Source organism: Mesoplodon bidens (assembly GCF_964165515.1).
Source record: "Mesoplodon bidens genome assembly, chromosome: 3".
NCBI lineage: Eukaryota > Metazoa > Chordata > Mammalia > Artiodactyla > Ziphiidae > Mesoplodon > Mesoplodon bidens.
Genome location: NC_138178.1, coordinates 103265536 through 103284362, shown reverse-complemented (window position 1 = coordinate 103284362; position 18827 = coordinate 103265536). Strand labels below are relative to the sequence as shown.

Below are 18827 nucleotides of genomic sequence, written 5' to 3'. Positions count from 1 at the left end.
ATCTGGGTATTACCGTCGCTCCGACCGAAAGGGGATTTCGAGGGAGAGCAATAGAGACGTGATCTGGGCTAGAGGGGCCGGAGGTCGATAGATTGAGTGGCTAGAGAGGCCGGAGGTAAAGGGCTGTAGAAGTCGGGCGGACCCGGAATCCAGAGGAAACGGGACCATGACTTATGCTTATCTCTTCAAGTACATCATCATCGGGGACACAGGTAACCCGCGGGCGACAGCCCTCAAGCTGGGGCGGGAATTCGAAGCACCGAAATCGGGTCTTGGGGGCGGGGCTCATTCAGTGGGCTGGGCGATTAAGTGAAGCGGGGGCGGGGCGGGCGGCCGGGGGCGGGGCGCCGGGCTCCGGGCTCCCCGCTACCCTTCTCGAGTCCTGGACTCCCCGACACTGGACTGTTCCCGGGCGGCGTAACTCCTAGAACGCGCGTCCTCTTCTTTCAGGTGTGGGGAAGTCATGTCTCCTCTTGCAGTTTACAGACAAGAGGTTCCAGCCTGTCCACGACCTCACAATAGGTAAGTGCATGTACCTGTCCTAGAATAGGTTATGAAATATGGCTAGCTAAAGTGGAAAGTTAGCAGCCTTTGGTGTTCGAAGTAAAAAGTTACCTCTCCCTATTTTTGAACTAGTCTAAAGTTATGTTTAGTGAAGTGTGACTAATCAAATGCTGATAAATGGGGAGTAAGTAATTGAAAGGTAACTTTAAATTTAGAGATGAGCGTGAGGTATGGATTAGTTGCTGTAGGATTTGTTTTTCCAAATGCAATTTGTATGTCTGTGGAAAATCCCACGGAAACATAACTATTCAAAAAGTCACCTTGCTTTGCGGTAAATTAGTGCGAACCTCACATGTGTTTTTTCAAAGTAATCACTACTATATAGATTTTGTGTGTGTGTTGGAAAGGAGGAAGCAAATTGAAGAGCCATCCCAGACTTAGAATTAAAAGGTACATGGAAGTAATAACTTTCGTTTTAAAGAAAAGAGTATGATAGAGTTCAGAGACACACTGGTGGTCCTGGGAAGTATGAACATCTTCCACACATTTGTGATAAGGCATGGCCTGCTGGGGCTTTAACAACCCCTTCCCCATGATCTCCATAACTCCAGCCCCCCAAAAAATATATGTGTAAAACTAGTCTTCTTGCCGTGCAGATGCAGTTTCAGAATAAAATCCCTAGCTCCCATTCTTACTATATTGCCACTTCCAAGTCACACCTTATGGAAGTCTAAGTTACTACTAATCCCAAAGGACTTATTCAGAAATACCTAATGAGGTTAGGATAGGATTTAGAGGATAGTATCAACAGGAAAATATTTTTGCAAATGAATATTAATTGCACAACCACTCTGTGCTAGGTGCTAGTGATACAGTGCTTAACAAGGCAAACACTGTGCCTACATTGAAAGCTCCAGTGTAGGAGGTGGGGCTGGGGGCAGATAATGACAAGTAAATTTCAACTGCAAAAGGGGAAAAGAGGTACCACCTCTATCAAGAGAGCCTGAAAATGGAAGAATGAACAGGAGTTTGCCAGGCAAAGGGGTTGTAGAGATGAGGGAAAAGTGATCAGGGCAAGAAGGAATAACATGTGCAAAGGCTCAGGAATAACAGAGATCAGGCTACATTTGGAAAACTGAAAGTAATTTAATATGGTTGGAGCATGGAATTTAAATTGGAGAGTGGGAAGAAATAAGGCTAGAGAGTATATTAGGGATGAAATTTTGAAACACCTGAAGGTAATGGGAGCAAATGACAAGTTTCAAAACAGGAATGAAGTGATCAATCAAGTTTTCCCCAGAGTCCAGTGTAGGCTGTGTTTCTTTCTGAATTCAGTTTTCTGTACCAAGATAAACAAGGCAGTTAGATAGAAAATATGTGCAAAATATGAAGGTTTCTGTGTAATTAGAGGAAGTTGCATAAAAGGGGACAAAAAGTGTTATTTTTTAATTCTTCCTCATTGAAATTCCATTCTTCTTGTCCAGAAAGAAAACAAAATTAGTGACTTTTTTTTTTTTAGTAACTATCACTATTCTTGATGAAGCAGTCCAGAGTAGTAAGAAGCAATTTTTTAATTTGTCTTATTGACTGCAAAACTTTAGAGGAGATTCTGGTCACATTGTGCCTGGGGCCACTGAATAGCAGAAGCTAGATTAGTGCTCTTTCTTACTTGGAAATCAGAAGTCCTGGAGTAAAGTACTGTATAAAAATAGAAAATAGGACAAATTGTTTGACTTATCATCAAGTAATTTTAATGTAAGTAATCTTCAATTTTTAAGTTTTGTCCTGACATTACCTTGAAAAGCTGAACGCCAGGTAAACCAAAATCTTTATCAGACTATCTGTTTCCAAACTCCTAGGAGGAAGGCTGTTTTCCAGTGAACTCTGGGAATTATTGGAGACTTGAAATGTTTCATTCTTGAGAACCTACTTCTTAGATAGGTGCTTTTCTAAAACAAAAATTCTAGAATTGCAAAAAGAAATATTGTTTCAGGGCTTCCCTGGTGGCGCAGCGGTTAAGAATCCGCCTGCCAGTGCAGGGGACACGGGTTTGAGCCCTGGTCCGGGAAGGTCCCACATGCCACGGGGCAACTAAGACCGTGCACCACAACTACTGAGCCTGCGCTCTAGAGCCTGTGAACCACAGCTACTGAAGCCCACGCACGTAGACCCCGTGCTCAGCAACAAAGAGAAGCCAACACAATGAGAAGCCCGCGCAGTGCAACAAAGAGTAGCCCCTGCACACCGCAGCTAGAGAAAGACCGCGCACAGCAACGAAGAGCCAATGCAGCCAAAAATAAATAAATAAATAAATCTGTTAAAAAAAACAAATATTGTTTCATAGAGGACTAGAGAGTGACTTTGAGAAAATATTAGGAAATATTTTCAAAATTTTTAGAAGTTTTAAAAAAGTTACAAATTTAAACATTACCTAATAACATTTAAGCATTAAATAATAATGCTAAAAATTTATTCACCTTTTCCTTGATTTCTTAATTAGTTTTATCCCCATATCTGCTTTTTGGTTATATTTCTGAAGTCATTATCTAGAGCACAGTTTTTAATTCTAGAAGGTGAGTAAAACTTCGAGGAGCACAAAATGAATTGGAGCAAATAGGCAGCTGTAATGTGCTTAGTGGTACTAAGTGCAGTCAGAGGATGAGTCTTTTTTTTTTTTTTTTTTTGCGGTACGCGGGCCTCTAACTGTTGTGGCCTCTCCCGTTCCGGAGCACAGGCTCCGGACGCGCAGGCTTAGCGGCCATGGCTTACGGGCCCAGCCGCTCCGCGGCATGTGGGATCTTCCCAGACCCGGGCACGAACCCCCATCCCCCGCATCGGCAGGTGGACTCTCAACCACTGCGCCACCAGGGAAGCCCCTGAGGATGAGTCTTTAGCACATTGAGGAAAAAAATGAACCTCTCAGCATGGCTGTTGTTCATTCTTTCTCTTGATTTTCACTGACAGGTGTGGAGTTTGGGGCCCGTATGGTCAACATTGATGGAAAACAAATCAAACTGCAAATCTGGGATACGGTGAGAGGAAACAAAAATATTTTAGTCCTGAATATAACAGTAAAGGCTGATGCAGGGGCAAAGGGCTATGACGGTGGGGCTCATGGTGGAGATCAGAGCAGTAGAAGAGTGAAATCAAAGAGATAGGGAAGCTTTCACTTCCATTTGTTACAGTTACAAATTCTGAGTGCCATATCTTTTTGTTTTAAATTACCCAAATAATATATGAGTTTGCTCTAGTAAAAATATTGCTTACATAATCCCAAATTTGGGAATTCCCTGGCAGTCCAGTGGTTAGGACACTGTGCTTTCACTGCAAGGGCCCAGGTTCAATCCCTGATCAGGCCACGTGGCACGGCCAAAAAAAAAAAAAAAAAAATCCCAAATTCATTTGCATTTTACTTTGGAATGCATTTTGATTCTTAGGAAATGAGCCTATCTGACTTTGTAGGAATGGATTATATATCTTGATACTATATATAATCTGATACTTCCGTTTGGGGGAGATTAGAAAGCTGTTAATTCTCTTTATCTCCATCTTAATTCTTTGCTGCTTCAGATTTTTTTTTTTTTTTTTTTTTTTTTTTTTTTTTTTGCGGTATGCGGGCCTCTCACTGTTGTGGCCTCTCCCGTTGCGGAGCACAGGCTCCGGACGCACAGGCCCAGCGGCCATGGCTCACGGGCCCAGCCGCTCCGCGGCATGTGGGATCTTCCCGGACTGGGGCACGAACCCGTGTCCCCTGCATCGGCAGGCGGACTCTCAACCACTGCGCCACCAGGGAAGCCCTGCTTCAGATTTTTTTTTACTGGGGATGGACAAAGATACCTCAGACTGATGCAGACCAACCCAAATTGAACTGCTCACTCTTTCTAGCTTATTGGCTCACAAACTTTGGTTCAGGAACTTGGATTGAGATAAAGAAGTAAAGTGATTTGATTTTTTAAAAATAGATCTTTATTGGAGTATAATTGCTTCACAGTACTGTGTTAGATTCTATTGTACACCAAAGTGAATCAGCCATATGCATACGCCCTCTTGCATCTCCCTCCCACCCTCCCTATCCCACCCCTTTAGGTCCTCACAAAGCACCGAGCTGATCTCCTTGTGCTATGCGGCTGCTTCCCACTAGCCATCCACTTTACATTTGGTAGTGGATATATGTCAGTGCTACTCTCTCACGTCGTCCCAGCTTACGCTTCCCACTCCCTGTGTCCTCAAGTCCATTCTCTATGTCTACATCTTTATTCCTGCCCTGCAACTAGTTTCATCAGTACAACTTTTTTTTTTTTAGATTCTATATATATGTGTTAGCATTCGGTATTTGTTCTTCTCTTTCTGACTTACTTCACTCTGTGTGACAGACTCTAGGTCCATCCACCTGACTACAAATAACTCAATTTCATTTCTTTTTATGGCTGAGTAATATTCCATTGTATACATGTGCCACATCTTCTTTATCCATTCATCTGTCGATGGACATTTAGATTGGTTCCATGTCCTGGCTATTGTAAATAGTGCTGCAATGAACATTGTGGGATGTGTCTCTTTTTGAATTATGGTTTTCTCAGGGTATATGCCCAGTAGTGGGATTGCTGAGTCATATGGTAGTTCTATTTGTAGTTTTTTAAGGAACCTCCATGCTGTTCTCCATAGTGGTTGTATCAATTTACATTTCCAGCAACAGTGCAGGAGGGTTCCCTTTTCACCACACCCTTTCCAGCATTTATTGTTTCTAGATTTTTTGATAATGGCCATTCTGACTGGTGTGAGATGATACCTCATTGTAGTTTTGATTTGCATTTCTCTAATAATTAGTGATGTTGAGCATCTTTTCATGTGCCTCTGGGCCATCTGTATGTCTTCCTTGGTGAAATGTCCATTTAGGTCTTCCACCCTTTTTTTTTTGTTTGTTTGTTTTTTTTGCGGTACGCGGCCCTCTCACTGTTGTGGCCTCTCCCGTTGCGGAGCACAGGCTCCGGACGCGCAGGCACAGCGGCCATGGCTCACGGGCCCAGCCGCTCCGAGGCATGTGGGATCTTCCCGGACTGGGGCACGAACCCATGTCCCCTGCATCGGCAGGCAGACTGTCAACCACTGCGCCACCAGGGAAGCCCCCCATTTGTTTATTTTTGTTTTTATTTCCTTTACTCTAGGAGGTGGGTCAAAAAGATCTTGCTGTGGTTTATGTCAAAGAGTGTTTTTCCTATGTTTTCCTCTAATAGTTTTAGACTGTCTGGTCTTACATTTAGGTTTTTTTTTGTTTGTTTGTTTGTTTTTTGTGTTTTTTTTTTTTTTCGGTATGCGGGCCTCTCACTGTTGCGGCCTCTCCCGTTGCGGAGCACAGGCTCCGGACGCGCAGGCCCAGCGGCCATGGCTCACGGGCCCAGCCGCTCCACGGCATGTGGGATCCTCCCGGACCAGGGCACGAACCCGTGTCCCCTGCATCGGCAGGCGGACTCTCAACCACTGCGCCACCAGGGAAGCCCTACATTTAGGTTTTTAATCCATTTTGAGTTTATTTTTGTGTATGGTGTTAGGTAGTGTTCTAATTTCATTGTTTTACATGTAGTTGTCCAGTTTTCCCAGCACCACTTATTGAGAGGCTGTCTTTTCTCCATTGTATGTTCTTGCCTCCTTTGTAGTAAATTAGGTTACCATATGTGCATGGGTTTATCTCTGGGCATTCTATCCTGTACCATTGATCTATATTTCTGTTTTTGTGCCAGTACCATACTGTCTTGACTACTGTAGCTTTGTGCTATAGTTTGAAGTCAGGAAGCCAGATTCCTCCAGCTTAATTTTTCTTTCTCAAGATTGCTTTGCCTATTCGAGGTCTTTTGTGTTTCCATACGAATTGTAAAAATTTTTTTTTAATTCTGTGAAGAATGCCACTGGTGGTTTGATAAGGATTGCATTGAATCTGTAGATTGCTTTGGGTAGTATAGGCATTTTAACAATATTGAATCTTCCAATCCAAGAACTTGGTATATCTCTCCATCTGTCTATGTCATCTTTGATTTCTTTCATTAGTGTTTTATAGTTTTCTGAGTACAAGTCTTTCACCTCCTTAGGCACTTTATTCCTAGGTATTTTATCCTTTTTATTGCAGTGGTAAATGAGAGTGTTTCCTTAATTTCTCTTTCTGATTTTTCATTGTTGGTGTGTAGGAATGCCAGAGATTTCTGTTCATTAATTTTGTATCCTGTAACCTTACCAAATTCATTGATTAGTTCTAGTAGTTTTCTGGTGGCATCTTTAGGATTTTCAATGTACAGTATCATGTCATCTGCAAACAGTGTCAGTTTTACTTCTTCTTTTCCAATTTGTATTCCTTTTATTTCTTTTTTTTTCTCTGATTGCTGTGGCTAGGACTTCCAAAACTATGTTGAATAAGAGTGGCGAGAGTGGGCATCCTTGTCTTATCCTGATCTTAGTGGAAATGCTTTCAGTTTTTCACCATTGAATACGATGCTTGCTGTGGGTTTGTCATATGTGGCCTTTATTATGTTGAGGTAGGTTCCCTCTATGCCCATTTTCTGGAGAGTGTTTATCATAAATAGGTGTTGAATTTTGTCCAAAGCTTTTTCTGCATCTATTGAGATGATCATATGTTTTTATTCCTTAATTTGTTAATGGGGTGATTGATTTGATCAATCAATTGATGAAATCAATCATTGATTGATTTGCTATATATTGAAGAATCCTTGCATCCCTGGGATAAATCCCACTTGATCATGGTGTATGATCCTTTTAATGTATTGTTGAATTCTGTTTGCTAGTATTTTTTTGAGGATTTTTGCATCTATGTTCATCAATGATATTGGTCTATAATTTTCTTTTCTTGTGGTATCTTTTTCTGTTTTGGTATCAGGGTGATGATGGCTTCGTAGATTGAATTTGGGAGTGTTTCTCCCTCTGCAATTTTTTGGAAGGGTTTGAGAAGGATGGGTGTTAGCTCTTCTCTCTAAATGTTTGATAGAATTTGCCTGTGAAGCCATCTGGTCCTGGACTTTTGTTTGTTGGAATATTTTTTTTTGTTTTTTGTTTTTTGGGTTTTTTTTGCGGTACGCGGGCCTCTCACCGCTGCGGCCTCTCCCGCTGCGGAGCACAGGCTCCGGACGCGCAGGCCCAGCTGCCACGGCCCACGGGACCAGCCGCTCTGCGGCACGTGGGATCCTCCCTGACCGGGGCACGAACCCGCGTCCCCTGCACCGGCAGGCGGACTCCCAACCACTGCGCCACCAGGGAAGCCCCTGTTGGAATATTTTTAATTATGGTTTCAATTTTATTACTTGTGATAGGTCTGTTTATATTTTCTAATTCTTTCTGGTTCAGTCTTGGAAAATTGTACCTTTCCAAGAATTTGTCCATTTTTTCGTGGTTGTCCATTTTATTGGCATATAGTTGTTTGTAGTAGTCTCTTATAATCCTTTGTATTTCTGCAGTATCAGTTGTTATTTCTCCTTTTTCATTTCTAATTTTATTGATTTGGGTCCTCTCCATTTTTTTTCTTTAAGAGTCTGGCTAAGGGTTTATCAATTTTGTTTATCTTCTCAAAAAACCAGCTTTTAGTTTTATTGATCTTTGCTATTGTTTTCTTTGTTTCTATTTTATTTCTGCTCTGATTTTTATGATTTCTTTCCTTCTACTGACTTTGGGTTTTCTTTGTTCTTCTTTCTCTAGTTGTTTTAAGTGTAGGGTTAGATTGTTTATTTGAGATTTAAAGTGATTTGATTTTAAAAAGCATTTCTAATGGCCCACTGGAAGTATTTTCATCTGCTAAAGTTAAATGCTGCCATATGATTCAACCATAACACAGGCCTCCCTCAGACTTTCCCTTTTAGTTCCTAGAAGGCCACAAGGAAGGAAGCTTTCAACCATAGCAGAAGACGAGAGAAAGTAAGATAAAAGCAAAACAGGAATCAAATAATTTAAGACGTAAAACCATTAGAGGATAAATAAAATTTAAGTGAGCTCTTGGAGGGAAAAAGCATGTTTTAAATCTTAAAATTTTGTTAATGTTACCAACAAACTTCTTTAGAATTATTTTTGGATTTTGATGTTCTAATAGGTATGCAACTCTTTAAAACATTTTTATGATTCCTTTTTTTTAATATATATTTTAATATTTATTTATTATTTATTTTTGGCTGTGTCGGGTCTTAGTTGTGACATGAGGGATCTTCACCGCAGCATGCAGGATCTTTTGTTGTGGCATGCGGGCTTCTTTCTGGTTGTGGCCTGCAGGTTTTCTCTCTCTAGTTGTGGTGTGTGGGTTCCAGGGTGCATGGGCTCTGTAGTTTGCGGCACGCAGGGTCTCTTGTTGAGGTGCGTGGGCTTAGTTGCCACACGGCATGTGGGATCTTAGTTCCCCGACCAGGGATCAGACCCATGTCCCCTGCATTGGAAGGCGGATTCCTTACCACTGGACCACCAGGGAGGTCCCATTTGTATGATTCTTATAGTAAGAGATTCTTGTATTGTTGGAAAAGTAACCTTAGAATTAGTGTACTGGAACACTCTTCTCACCTTCAAACCTGGGTTTAGGTTATATGAAATAATGTCTAAGAAAACAAACTTTTGTGCTATGAAGTACTAAGCTCCTAAGTTTATTTATGTATTTTTTAAACATCTTTATTGGAGTATAATTACTTTATAATGGTGTGTTAGTTTCTGCTTTATAACAAAGTAAATCAGTTATACATGTACATATGTTCCCATATCTCTTCCCTCTTGCGTCTCCGTCCCTCCCACCCTCCCTGTCCCACCCCTCTAGGTGGTCACAAAGCACCCAACTGATCTCCCTGTGCTATGCGGCTTAAGCTCCTAAATTTAACTTATGGGTTCAACATATATAGAGTTTATAACTTTTGGCCAGTTACTGAACTGGCCTTTGAGCCTAATTTTTCCCATTTGTGATATACTTAGTATCATTACTGTTATTGTTATTATACTATGAAAAAGCTATTTATTTTCCACATCTTAGTTTTCCTATCTTTAAATTATAAACAATAGTCTTCCTTCCTAAACTTTATGTAGGAATATGAGGATAAAGAATTTCAAGAATGTGAAAACTTTTCCGATAGGATAGATTCAGTGCTCAGGGTATTCATATTTAGATGATTTTGCTTCCTTGAATGGAAACCCCAAAAAAACCCAAAAACTTCTTCCATCAGGAAACCAAAAGTATCCAGTATATGGGGACATTAGTAAATTGCTCAGTTATAAATAAAACTTAATATCTTGGCCCCAGTTGGAAATGAGATTAGAGTATAAGCAGTTGGGTTTGTTTTAGGAAAACTCAGTCCTGGGCCCTGGGCTTCTTTCCCTATTTGTTATTACTGTTTGCCATGACAAGATCCCAGCAAGGGACATCTTGGTAGTCCTGCCTTTATTAGTGGAACACTAAAGGTCAATCAGCATATGCCCAATTTAAGTGCTTGGTATCTAATTTTCTACATTGATCTATCAAAATGAAACTTCCATTAGACAGGGCATTGGCATTCTAAGATAATTTTCCTTTTTATAGATAAAGGAATAGAAACAGAAAAGAAAGGTTAATGTGATATGTTCAGCATCATATGGGATTGAAAATACTCTGAGTTTCTAGTTCTATTTCCAGTTCTTTCCTAGGGGATATTGGGAAATGTATGGAAATGTCTTTGATGGTCACACGGTGGGGCACTACTAGCATTGCGACGGGGAGCCAGCGATGCTAAACATTCAGCAATTTGATGGACAGTCTCATAGGAAGAGTTGACCCACCCAAAATATCCATTGCACTGTCATTGAAAAATATTGATTTCCCACCTGGACTTCTCCCTGGGCAGTCAGGTTTCCTTTTCCCTAATTCTCTTTTCTTAGTAGAAGTTCTTTTGTAAAATTAAGTCCTTTGTGTTAGAGTGGCATGTGATCAAGTAATTTCTCTGGAAATAACCTGGTTTTGTTGGGATTTTTTTTTGTTGTCATGTTGATGGAAAAGGCTGGACAAGAATCCTTCCGTTCTATCACCCGTTCCTACTACAGGGGAGCAGCCGGAGCACTGCTGGTGTATGACATTACAAGGTGAGTCACATCTGGTGGGTGAGAGGGAGATTCTTTCCTCTGTTCTCAATATCTTTTTTATCTACTGAATCTAGTTAGAATGCTAAAGAGGAAAGGCCTCTCTAATATTTTTCTTTACACATATAATTTTCCCCATTTTCCCATACATTTGGAATTGCTTTGGCATTTTGAAATAAGCCTTTGACCCACTTTCTAAACTTTTCTGCTGTAGGCGTGAAACCTTCAACCACCTGACCTCGTGGTTAGAGGATGCCCGGCAGCACTCTAGCTCCAACATGGTTATCATGCTGATTGGGAATAAGAGGTAAAATTTTATTTGTATAAATAATAAGTACCAGGAGTCATCTAGGTACTCTGTGGACATTGGATCATTTGGGCCCTAAACTTTTTTAGTTTAGATACATTTAGTGTCTCAGTTAAAAAAAAAAAAATTATTGTGGTTAAAATACACATAACATAAAATTTACCATTTTAACCATTTTTAAGTAGATAGTTCTGTGGCATTAAGTATATTTACATTGTTCTGTAACCATCACCACCATTCATCTCCAGAACTTTTTCATCTTCCCCGACTGAGAGACTGTTACCATAAACAGTAACTCCACATTCCCCATCCCACCAGCCCCTAGCAACCACCATTTTACTTCCTGTCTCAATAAGTTGACTGTTCTAGGCACCACATATAAGTGGAATCATACAATATTTGTCTTTTTATTACTAGCTTATTTCATTTAACATAACGTCTTCAAAATTTATCCATATTGTAGCATGTGTTAGAATTTCCTTCCCTTTTAAGGGTGGATAGTAATCCATTGTATGTATTTACCACATTTTGTTTATTCATCCATTGATGTACACTTCAGTTGCTTCTACCTTTTGGCTATTGTGAATGATGCTTCTTGTCAACATAGGTGTACAGATATCTGTTTGGGTCCCTGCTTTCAATTCTTTAGGGTATACACCCAGAAGTGGAATTGCTGGATCTTATGGAAATTCTGTTTGATTTTTTGAGGTACCGCTGTATTGTTTTCCATAGTGGCTACACCATTTAACATTACTACCAATAATGCACAAGGGTTCCAGTTTCTCCACATCCTCACCAACACTTGTTATTCTCAATAAATTTTCTAAGGCACCCATAGGCCAAAACACATACCTAATAGTTTTGTTATTAAATAGATCAAACCACATAACAAGTATTTTTGTCATAACAACTAACTGAAAAATGAAAAACATAAATTAAAAGAAAAAGAATTTTTAATTTCATTCTTAAATAACCATAATGACAGAACAGCCTCTCAAACCTTGGAATTAGTATTGGACACTACCACTCTCCGTTCCAAATTGATTTTAGTGCAGGGTTTGCTTTTTGTCACAGCAACTGCCAAAAAGTCAGCTTCGCAAAGATGTGCAAATGTTGAATGGAGTCTGTCAGGATCTGATGGTGACATTGCCAGTTATATCAAGCTTGTAATTTATTTGGTGTTCTGATGTTGAGTCTTCCTGTGTTTCCCTTGAATATTTAAAGCAACCTGTGGCACCCTTGTGAGTTGGTAATAGTGCCTAAGGTGCACCGTTTGAGAACTGTGACCACAGACTAATTCATTGGTACTCATTTATTGGTTCAACCAATTTATGGAAAACTTGTTATGTCTTAGACATTGTGCCAGACCCCAAGTGTGCAAGGTGAAAACAAAGTCCTGCCTCCATTCCCATGGAGCTTACAGTCAATGGGGACATAGATATTGAATATAAAATGATTTGTATCTGATTACAAATTATGATAAACGGAGCGAAGGGGAAGAAAAAGGGCACTATAAAAAAGAGTACCAGGGTACTTATTTTTGATTTAGAGTTGTAATTTAAGCTGGAATCTGAAGGATGTGCAAGAGTTCAGTGGGCAAAGATTTTAAAAAGTATCAAATAGGGGTAACAAACTGTGTGAAAGCCTTAAACTGGAAAGAAGCTCGGTAAGTTTAAAATGCTGAAAGAAACCTGGTATGGTTGGACTAAATCAGAGGGGAATGGTGCAAGATGAGGTTGGAAAAGAAGGCAGGGGTCAGATCTCATCAAGGCACTTACTGATCTGAGAGAGGAGTTTGGATTTTATTCTAAACACAGTAGGAAGCATTTAAGAGTTTTAAGCAGAGAAGTAGCTTGATCGGGTTTTAAAAGATCACCCTGGAGGGGAGTAAGGGTTGACGTGGATCTCGGCAGCAGCAGTCCAAGTGGGAGAGTGGTGGATTAGACTAGGTCGATGACACAGAGAGAGGAAAGGATGATTTTAAGGTACCTTTTGGAGTACCTTGCTTTGGGGTGGATAGGGTATTTGGAGTGAAGGAGGAAAAGGTGTTAATAATGTCTTGGTTTTGGGCTTGTGCCATTTATGGAGATGTGGAAGCTTGGGACAGAATCAGGACATTTCATTTTGATGTACTTCTGAGATGCCTTTTACACATCAGAGAGGAAATGAAGAACAGACAAATGGACAAACTGATCTGGAGCTTAGAGGTGTGTCTGGGCTAGAGGTACAAATTTTGGACTGTTGCCATTTAGGGTTAGTTCTTCCCTGGTCTTCACAGAGCTGATGAATAATAAATCTACATCTTGCAGGTTTGTTGTTCTCTAATGGACTTACTCCTTGATTTTTTTTTTATGGTGAAAAACTGGAATCCTCGCAAATGAAAATTTCCAATTTGAAAAACGAAAATCAGACAGTTCACCATTGCCTTATTCTGCAGCCTTTTATCCTGTCTTGCATAAAGTCTTTCCATGCCACTTCATTTTTTCTCATTCGTTGGCTCTGTCTTCACATCCTCAGTATCACCTAATTTTTTTTTTTTTTTTTTTTGCGGTACACGGGCCCCTCACTGCTGTGGCCTCTCCCATTGTGGAGCACAGGCTCCGGACGCGCAGGCTCAGCGGCCATGGCTCACGGGCCCAGCCGCTCCACAGCATGTGGGATCCTCCCGGACCGGGGCACGAACCCGTGTCCCCTGCATCGGCAGGCGGACTCTCAACCACTGTGCCACCAAGGAAGCCCAGTATCACCTAATTTTATCCATATCATTTTCTCTGAATCCCTCATTTCCCTCGTGGCAGGCTGCTACTTATACACATTAATAATAATGAGACTAGTGAGCGTTAAGGCAACTGCGTTCTCCCTATTCCTGGCTCTTTCTCTTCTTGTGGATTGATTCTAGTAAAGAGGAAGACACTTATCACTATGAGGTTTGACATCTATGACTTTTCTACTTTCCAGTAACTGGAATTTCCCTTTCCTCTTCTTTCCTTTGCTTTAACTGGATCTCTTTCAAAAAAGAAGCATAGGGCATAGACCTTGAGTAACTAGGGGACTTGCCTAACCTCTTACAAACCTTTTTCTCTGTAATAAGAGTAAGGTATTATCCTCAACCATGCAGCAGCTGTCAAGAATCTGATCTGAAGAATATTTTCCAAGAGGCTACAGAAATCAGTAACCCTATACAAGGAACATCATGCAGGATCTACATTCTTTATGGATTAACTGGCAGTTGAAACAGCTATGGGATTCTTTTAGAACAAGAGTTTCTTCTTTCACTTGGATCTTTTTTTAGTTTTCTCCCCAATTAATCTCTTGCAGTGACTTAGAATCCCGTAGGGATGTGAAGAGAGAAGAGGGAGAGGCCTTTGCTCGGGAACATGGACTTATATTCATGGAAACATCAGCCAAAACAGCCTGCAATGTTGAAGAGGTACTATTTGGGAAAAAGTAGGGAAAGTTTTCAGAGATTATACCATATCTTTGTCCTTTTATTCAGAATTCTCTTCCCTTATAAGACATGGGTAAGAAAAGGATGTCTTATGGTCATAGTGACCATATGTCTCCCTTTAAGGGAATTTTTCCATTTCTTTTTCCTTGATTCCTAAGGCTTTACTTTTATATTAGATAACATTAATTGGTAAGTGTGGGTTAACACTACTGTTATTTGTAAATCAGTAGAACTAATAGATTCTACTTTAGTCATTCGTAAGCCTGATACTGACTGTATCTTCAGTAACTAACTGAGAAGAGAGCATGTTTGTTTTATTTGCAGAGGATGCCAACCTAGGAACCCTAGGTATATCGTGTGTCAGTACCAAAATACCGTAGAATCCCCTTTTTCTTTTTGAAACTACTCTCAGTGGCTTTTACAGGGCCTTTGGGGGACCGTCTATATTTTTACTGCATTCTCCTAATAGTTCCTAATTCACCTTTGAAATCCAAATAGGAATAATCTTTGTATTCTCTTTTCTTAATCTCTCTACCTAAACTTGAGCCTAATACTATGGTTTATGTTTCCTTTAGGCCTTCATTAACACAGCCAAAGAAATATATAGGAAGATCCAGCAGGGTTTATTTGATGTCCACAATGAGGTGAGATAGGGTGGGGGTCTGACAATTAACTTTGCTTTGTCTTAAACAGGATAGGAAGCTCCCTAGAACGTAAGCACTTCCTATCTAACATGATACTATTTGAAGCTATGCCAATTCATAGTTGATTTTTTTTTTTTATGTAGGTACACAGAAACCTGTCATCCTTTTCGTTTTTTCTCAAGTCTGAGACCCAGAATGCTTAAAGAGATTATTAATTGGTGATCTAAAAGGTTTATACGTTATGGGAGATTTTCTTTTCAACCTCAGTTTTTCACTATTCCAGAGCTTGGGGAAGTGTGATTCTTAATTGCTCAGCACGGCCATTTCTATAAAGCAAATTTGGGGTCAAAACAGAAAAAAGAATTATATGCTAATATGCTGCCACTTCTCTTTTACCTCCTCTTACTCTTACCTAATCACATCCTGATTCTGCACATAGCTATGAAACTTAAGTATAACAGTCACTTTAAAAATGGGCACAAAAGCCACTTCTAGTCATCGATAATACCAGAGCTGGTCATCTCATCTTCACTGTCACAGATTACTGTTCCACAGCAGTCTGGCTAGAGTGCATGGTTACCTGCCAAGGCCATACCTACTTCTAGAAAATGGGATTAATGATTTCTCCTTTTGCCCCTCTCCTTTCTCCCACTTAACTTTCACACTGAGGTGGGAACTACTGCCTCTTTCCTTCTACAGGCAAATGGCATCAAGATTGGCCCCCAGCAGTGTATTTCAACATCAGTGGGACCCAGTGCCTCCCAGCGGAGCTCTCGTGACATGGGGTCCGACTCTGGCTGCTGCTGAACTTCTGGCCTGGACTCTTTTTTCCTTCCTGGAACAGCTTCAGATCAATAGGCTTAAAGAAAGAGGTCTTAACTTGCTTTGGCTGAGAAAAGCCTCTTTTCAAGGTGTGATGTTTTGCCTTTCCACTTAAAGACCAGGGGAGAATTTGGGCCCTTATTGACCTGTCCTTCTTCAGGGACGTGAGCATTCCCTATAGATTAGGGCTCTTCTCATCCTTCTATTTTAGTTTCTAAAATGTTAGGATCAAAGCTGATTGTCATGGTAGTTCAAAAATAAATTCTTTTATAAGCATATACAGTGTGCTCCCCACCAAGAATTAGTAACAACGGTCTAGGACCTTCTGCTTGAGCACTTGAGATTACTGGGATCCGGCTGACCTTTTGACCGTAGATCCTCAGTCTTGGGATTTCATTGAATTTTTTCACTTGCCACGTCATAAGATGTGTAGCAGATAGCAGTTCCTTCTACTTGAACTGCTCAAGGATGCTGAATACTTCTCCATCATCCCATTACTAGTTTCTCTGTCTTAGAGTAACTACACGATTTTGAAAGCAGTGGAGTTGCTCCTGGTCCCATAGCCACTTACTATCATTACCTAGAGAAAACATCTTTCCCTGTTCATTTTGTTTTAGGGACCAGACCTAACATAAGTAAGTCAGTGTCTTTCACCAAATAGACTCCTACTGTTTCATCACACACACTTCTTAAGGAGACCTATTTAGGCTTTCTACTGTAGTCAAGCTAATCTACTTACTGGACATGACATATTTGCTTCCACTCCTATGCCTTTGCACATGCCCTACTCTCCACTAACATACTCAAAGTCCACATTTTTTTCCTTCAGAACGCCTTCTTTGACTGACCTAGGGACTTCTGAACAATTACTGACATAGTACCTTTTAGCTTTCATATATTGTTTATTCATATGTATATTTATTTGTATTTATGTTACTTTGTAAATATGTTTCATAGTAGCTTTGTGTGTGGAACCTGTCTCCCCATGTAGGTTGTGAGCTCCTTGAGAGTAGGAACCGTGTTATCCTTTTAGTTTTGTAAACCGCTTCCTCCACTATTGCTTCACAGTGCCTAGTGCTACTCCTTTGATCACTGAATTTGACTGACATACTTAAAGACCTGGAACAGCTTTATCTTAGGCTGCAGAGGAAACAAAAGGCCTTAGAGTCATCTCTTTGTAATTCTATCTCAATCTCTTCCACCTGCTTACCCTGGATTCTATATTGCTCTTCTCCCTCTCCTCTCTCTCCCTTCCCTGGCTCTTCACCTCCATTCCATGCAGCATACACTAAGGCTGCCTGCTTCCAAGCAGTCAAATGAGTGGATACTTCTCCAGCCATTCTCCTTTTCAAGAGCATATAATACTATCCTAGTCAGCTTTGCCTTAGCTTCACTCATCATGCAGCCTTCTGGGCCAGTTGCTATATCATTTTGACTTGATGTCCCATTCTCTTCCACAGCACTGAGGTCTCGTGAATTTTCCTCATTGTTTTTGTTGTTGATGAATTGTTTCATAATTAAATATATGCATGTATCCAAGCTGCTGACATTTCGTGTGTCATTTCTGATTGTATCCCAAACATAAGTAGATACTCTCCTTCTAGGGAATTGTATCAAAGGTATTGGAAGAAGCCTCCTTAAGAGACAGTCATTTTATACAGGATTCTGCCCCCAGTAGTAGTGGTATTATTTAATAGTGTACCACAGGAAGTTGGAAGGCATTTGGAGTATTGCTTGGATTATCATTTGGTTTGGTTTTGTTTTTGAAAAATCCTACCTCATTCTAAAAGGGATTGAGGCTGTTGAATTTGGCCTGCCCCCTCACACCAGGGACAAAACTAAAGTAAATATAACTTAATAGTTTCTGTACAGGAGTTTTCCTTTACCAACCAAAAAAACCTTTAGTGATTGGGATGAATCAGAGCACTGATCAGAGATAGCATTCTACCTAGAGCTGCTGCTTTCAGAGTCGTTAAAGGATACCATTTTGATATTTTAGAGTGTACCTTTTTGATCTGAATCCCACATCCAGTTATTTTTTCCAAACCACTGATAACCTTCTATACTCAGGTATTTCATCAATTTTAGGGAAGCATGAGAAACAGAAGTACCTGGGCAAATTCATGACCTGTGTTGATCATTGCTGATGTTCTGAATGAAGTGGTCATGAAGAATTATAGAAAGTGCATCTCCCACTCCCATGTGAAGAATAGTAGTTATAAGATAATATGGGTGTTCGTTGGTTTTTGAAGGCCAGGACCATTGGAAGTCATACTATTTATAGCAGTCTAAATCATTACTATTTATAGATCATTGAGGATAGCAGGCACACCCATTCCCCTTTCTATAATGCCTATTAACTGGTTCTTTAGATAGTAGGTTTATTTTGTATCAAATAAGCAGAAGGTTAATAGGTTCTCATTCTAGAAACTTAGTAATTAAGATCATATCTGTCTACGCATTTACAGACAAATATATTGTTCTGGTAAGTCCTAATACTAACATCAAGTTTAATTTGGCCAACAGATTTTGTTCAATATACAGAGAAATGTATTTGGCCAAGTCTTAATCACTTCTGCGATATAATACTGATTCGTGTGACTCCTTAAGGTCTCTGAGCTCCCACCATGTATGACCATACAAATGTTACTCGAGAAATTCCTTTAATGATGCGGAAAGACTTCCTTCACTCAAGAATTCAAAAAAAAAAACTTCTTGTAGCAAGTTGTAATAGCAGTAGAGATTTAAACTAGAAAACACAGGAAAATCTTTCTCATTGAGGGCAAGAGAATTTCACCTACACTAAAATTATTAACAGTTTAAACGCAGTTATTAGAACATTACTCTGCAGCCAGTGTTTCTAAGGCAGTCTCTTAATGCCCCTCCTCGCATATAATTTCACCTTTAAGACTTCTGCCCTCTATCTGTAGTCACAGGTAGTTTGGGTCTATTGATGAACTTAGGCCTTTAAAAAAAGTTGAGGGCTTCCCTGGTGGCGCAGTGGTTGAGAGTCCGCCTGCCAATGCAG

General features: G+C 40.2%; 1 protein-coding gene across 2 annotated transcripts; it reads left to right on the top strand.

The window, feature by feature from the left end:
• Nucleotides 1-84: 84 nt before the first annotated feature.
• Nucleotides 85-17338, top strand: RAB2B (RAB2B, member RAS oncogene family). Of its 2 annotated transcripts, XM_081229663.1 has the most exons (8): nucleotides 87-212; nucleotides 451-522; nucleotides 3469-3536; nucleotides 10499-10581; nucleotides 10793-10885; nucleotides 14204-14315; nucleotides 14909-14977; nucleotides 15677-17338. In XM_081229663.1, the coding sequence occupies exons 1-8, from the start codon at nucleotides 167-169 to the stop codon at nucleotides 15782-15784; spliced, it is 651 nt and encodes a 216-aa protein (XP_081085789.1). In that variant the 5' UTR covers nucleotides 87-166; the 3' UTR covers nucleotides 15785-17338. The 2 variants fall into 2 exon arrangements, with proteins under 2 accessions (XP_081085790.1, XP_081085789.1); XM_081229664.1 differs by lacking the exon at nucleotides 10793-10885 and having other exon boundaries at nucleotides 85-212.
• Nucleotides 17339-18827: the final 1489 nt, after the last annotated feature.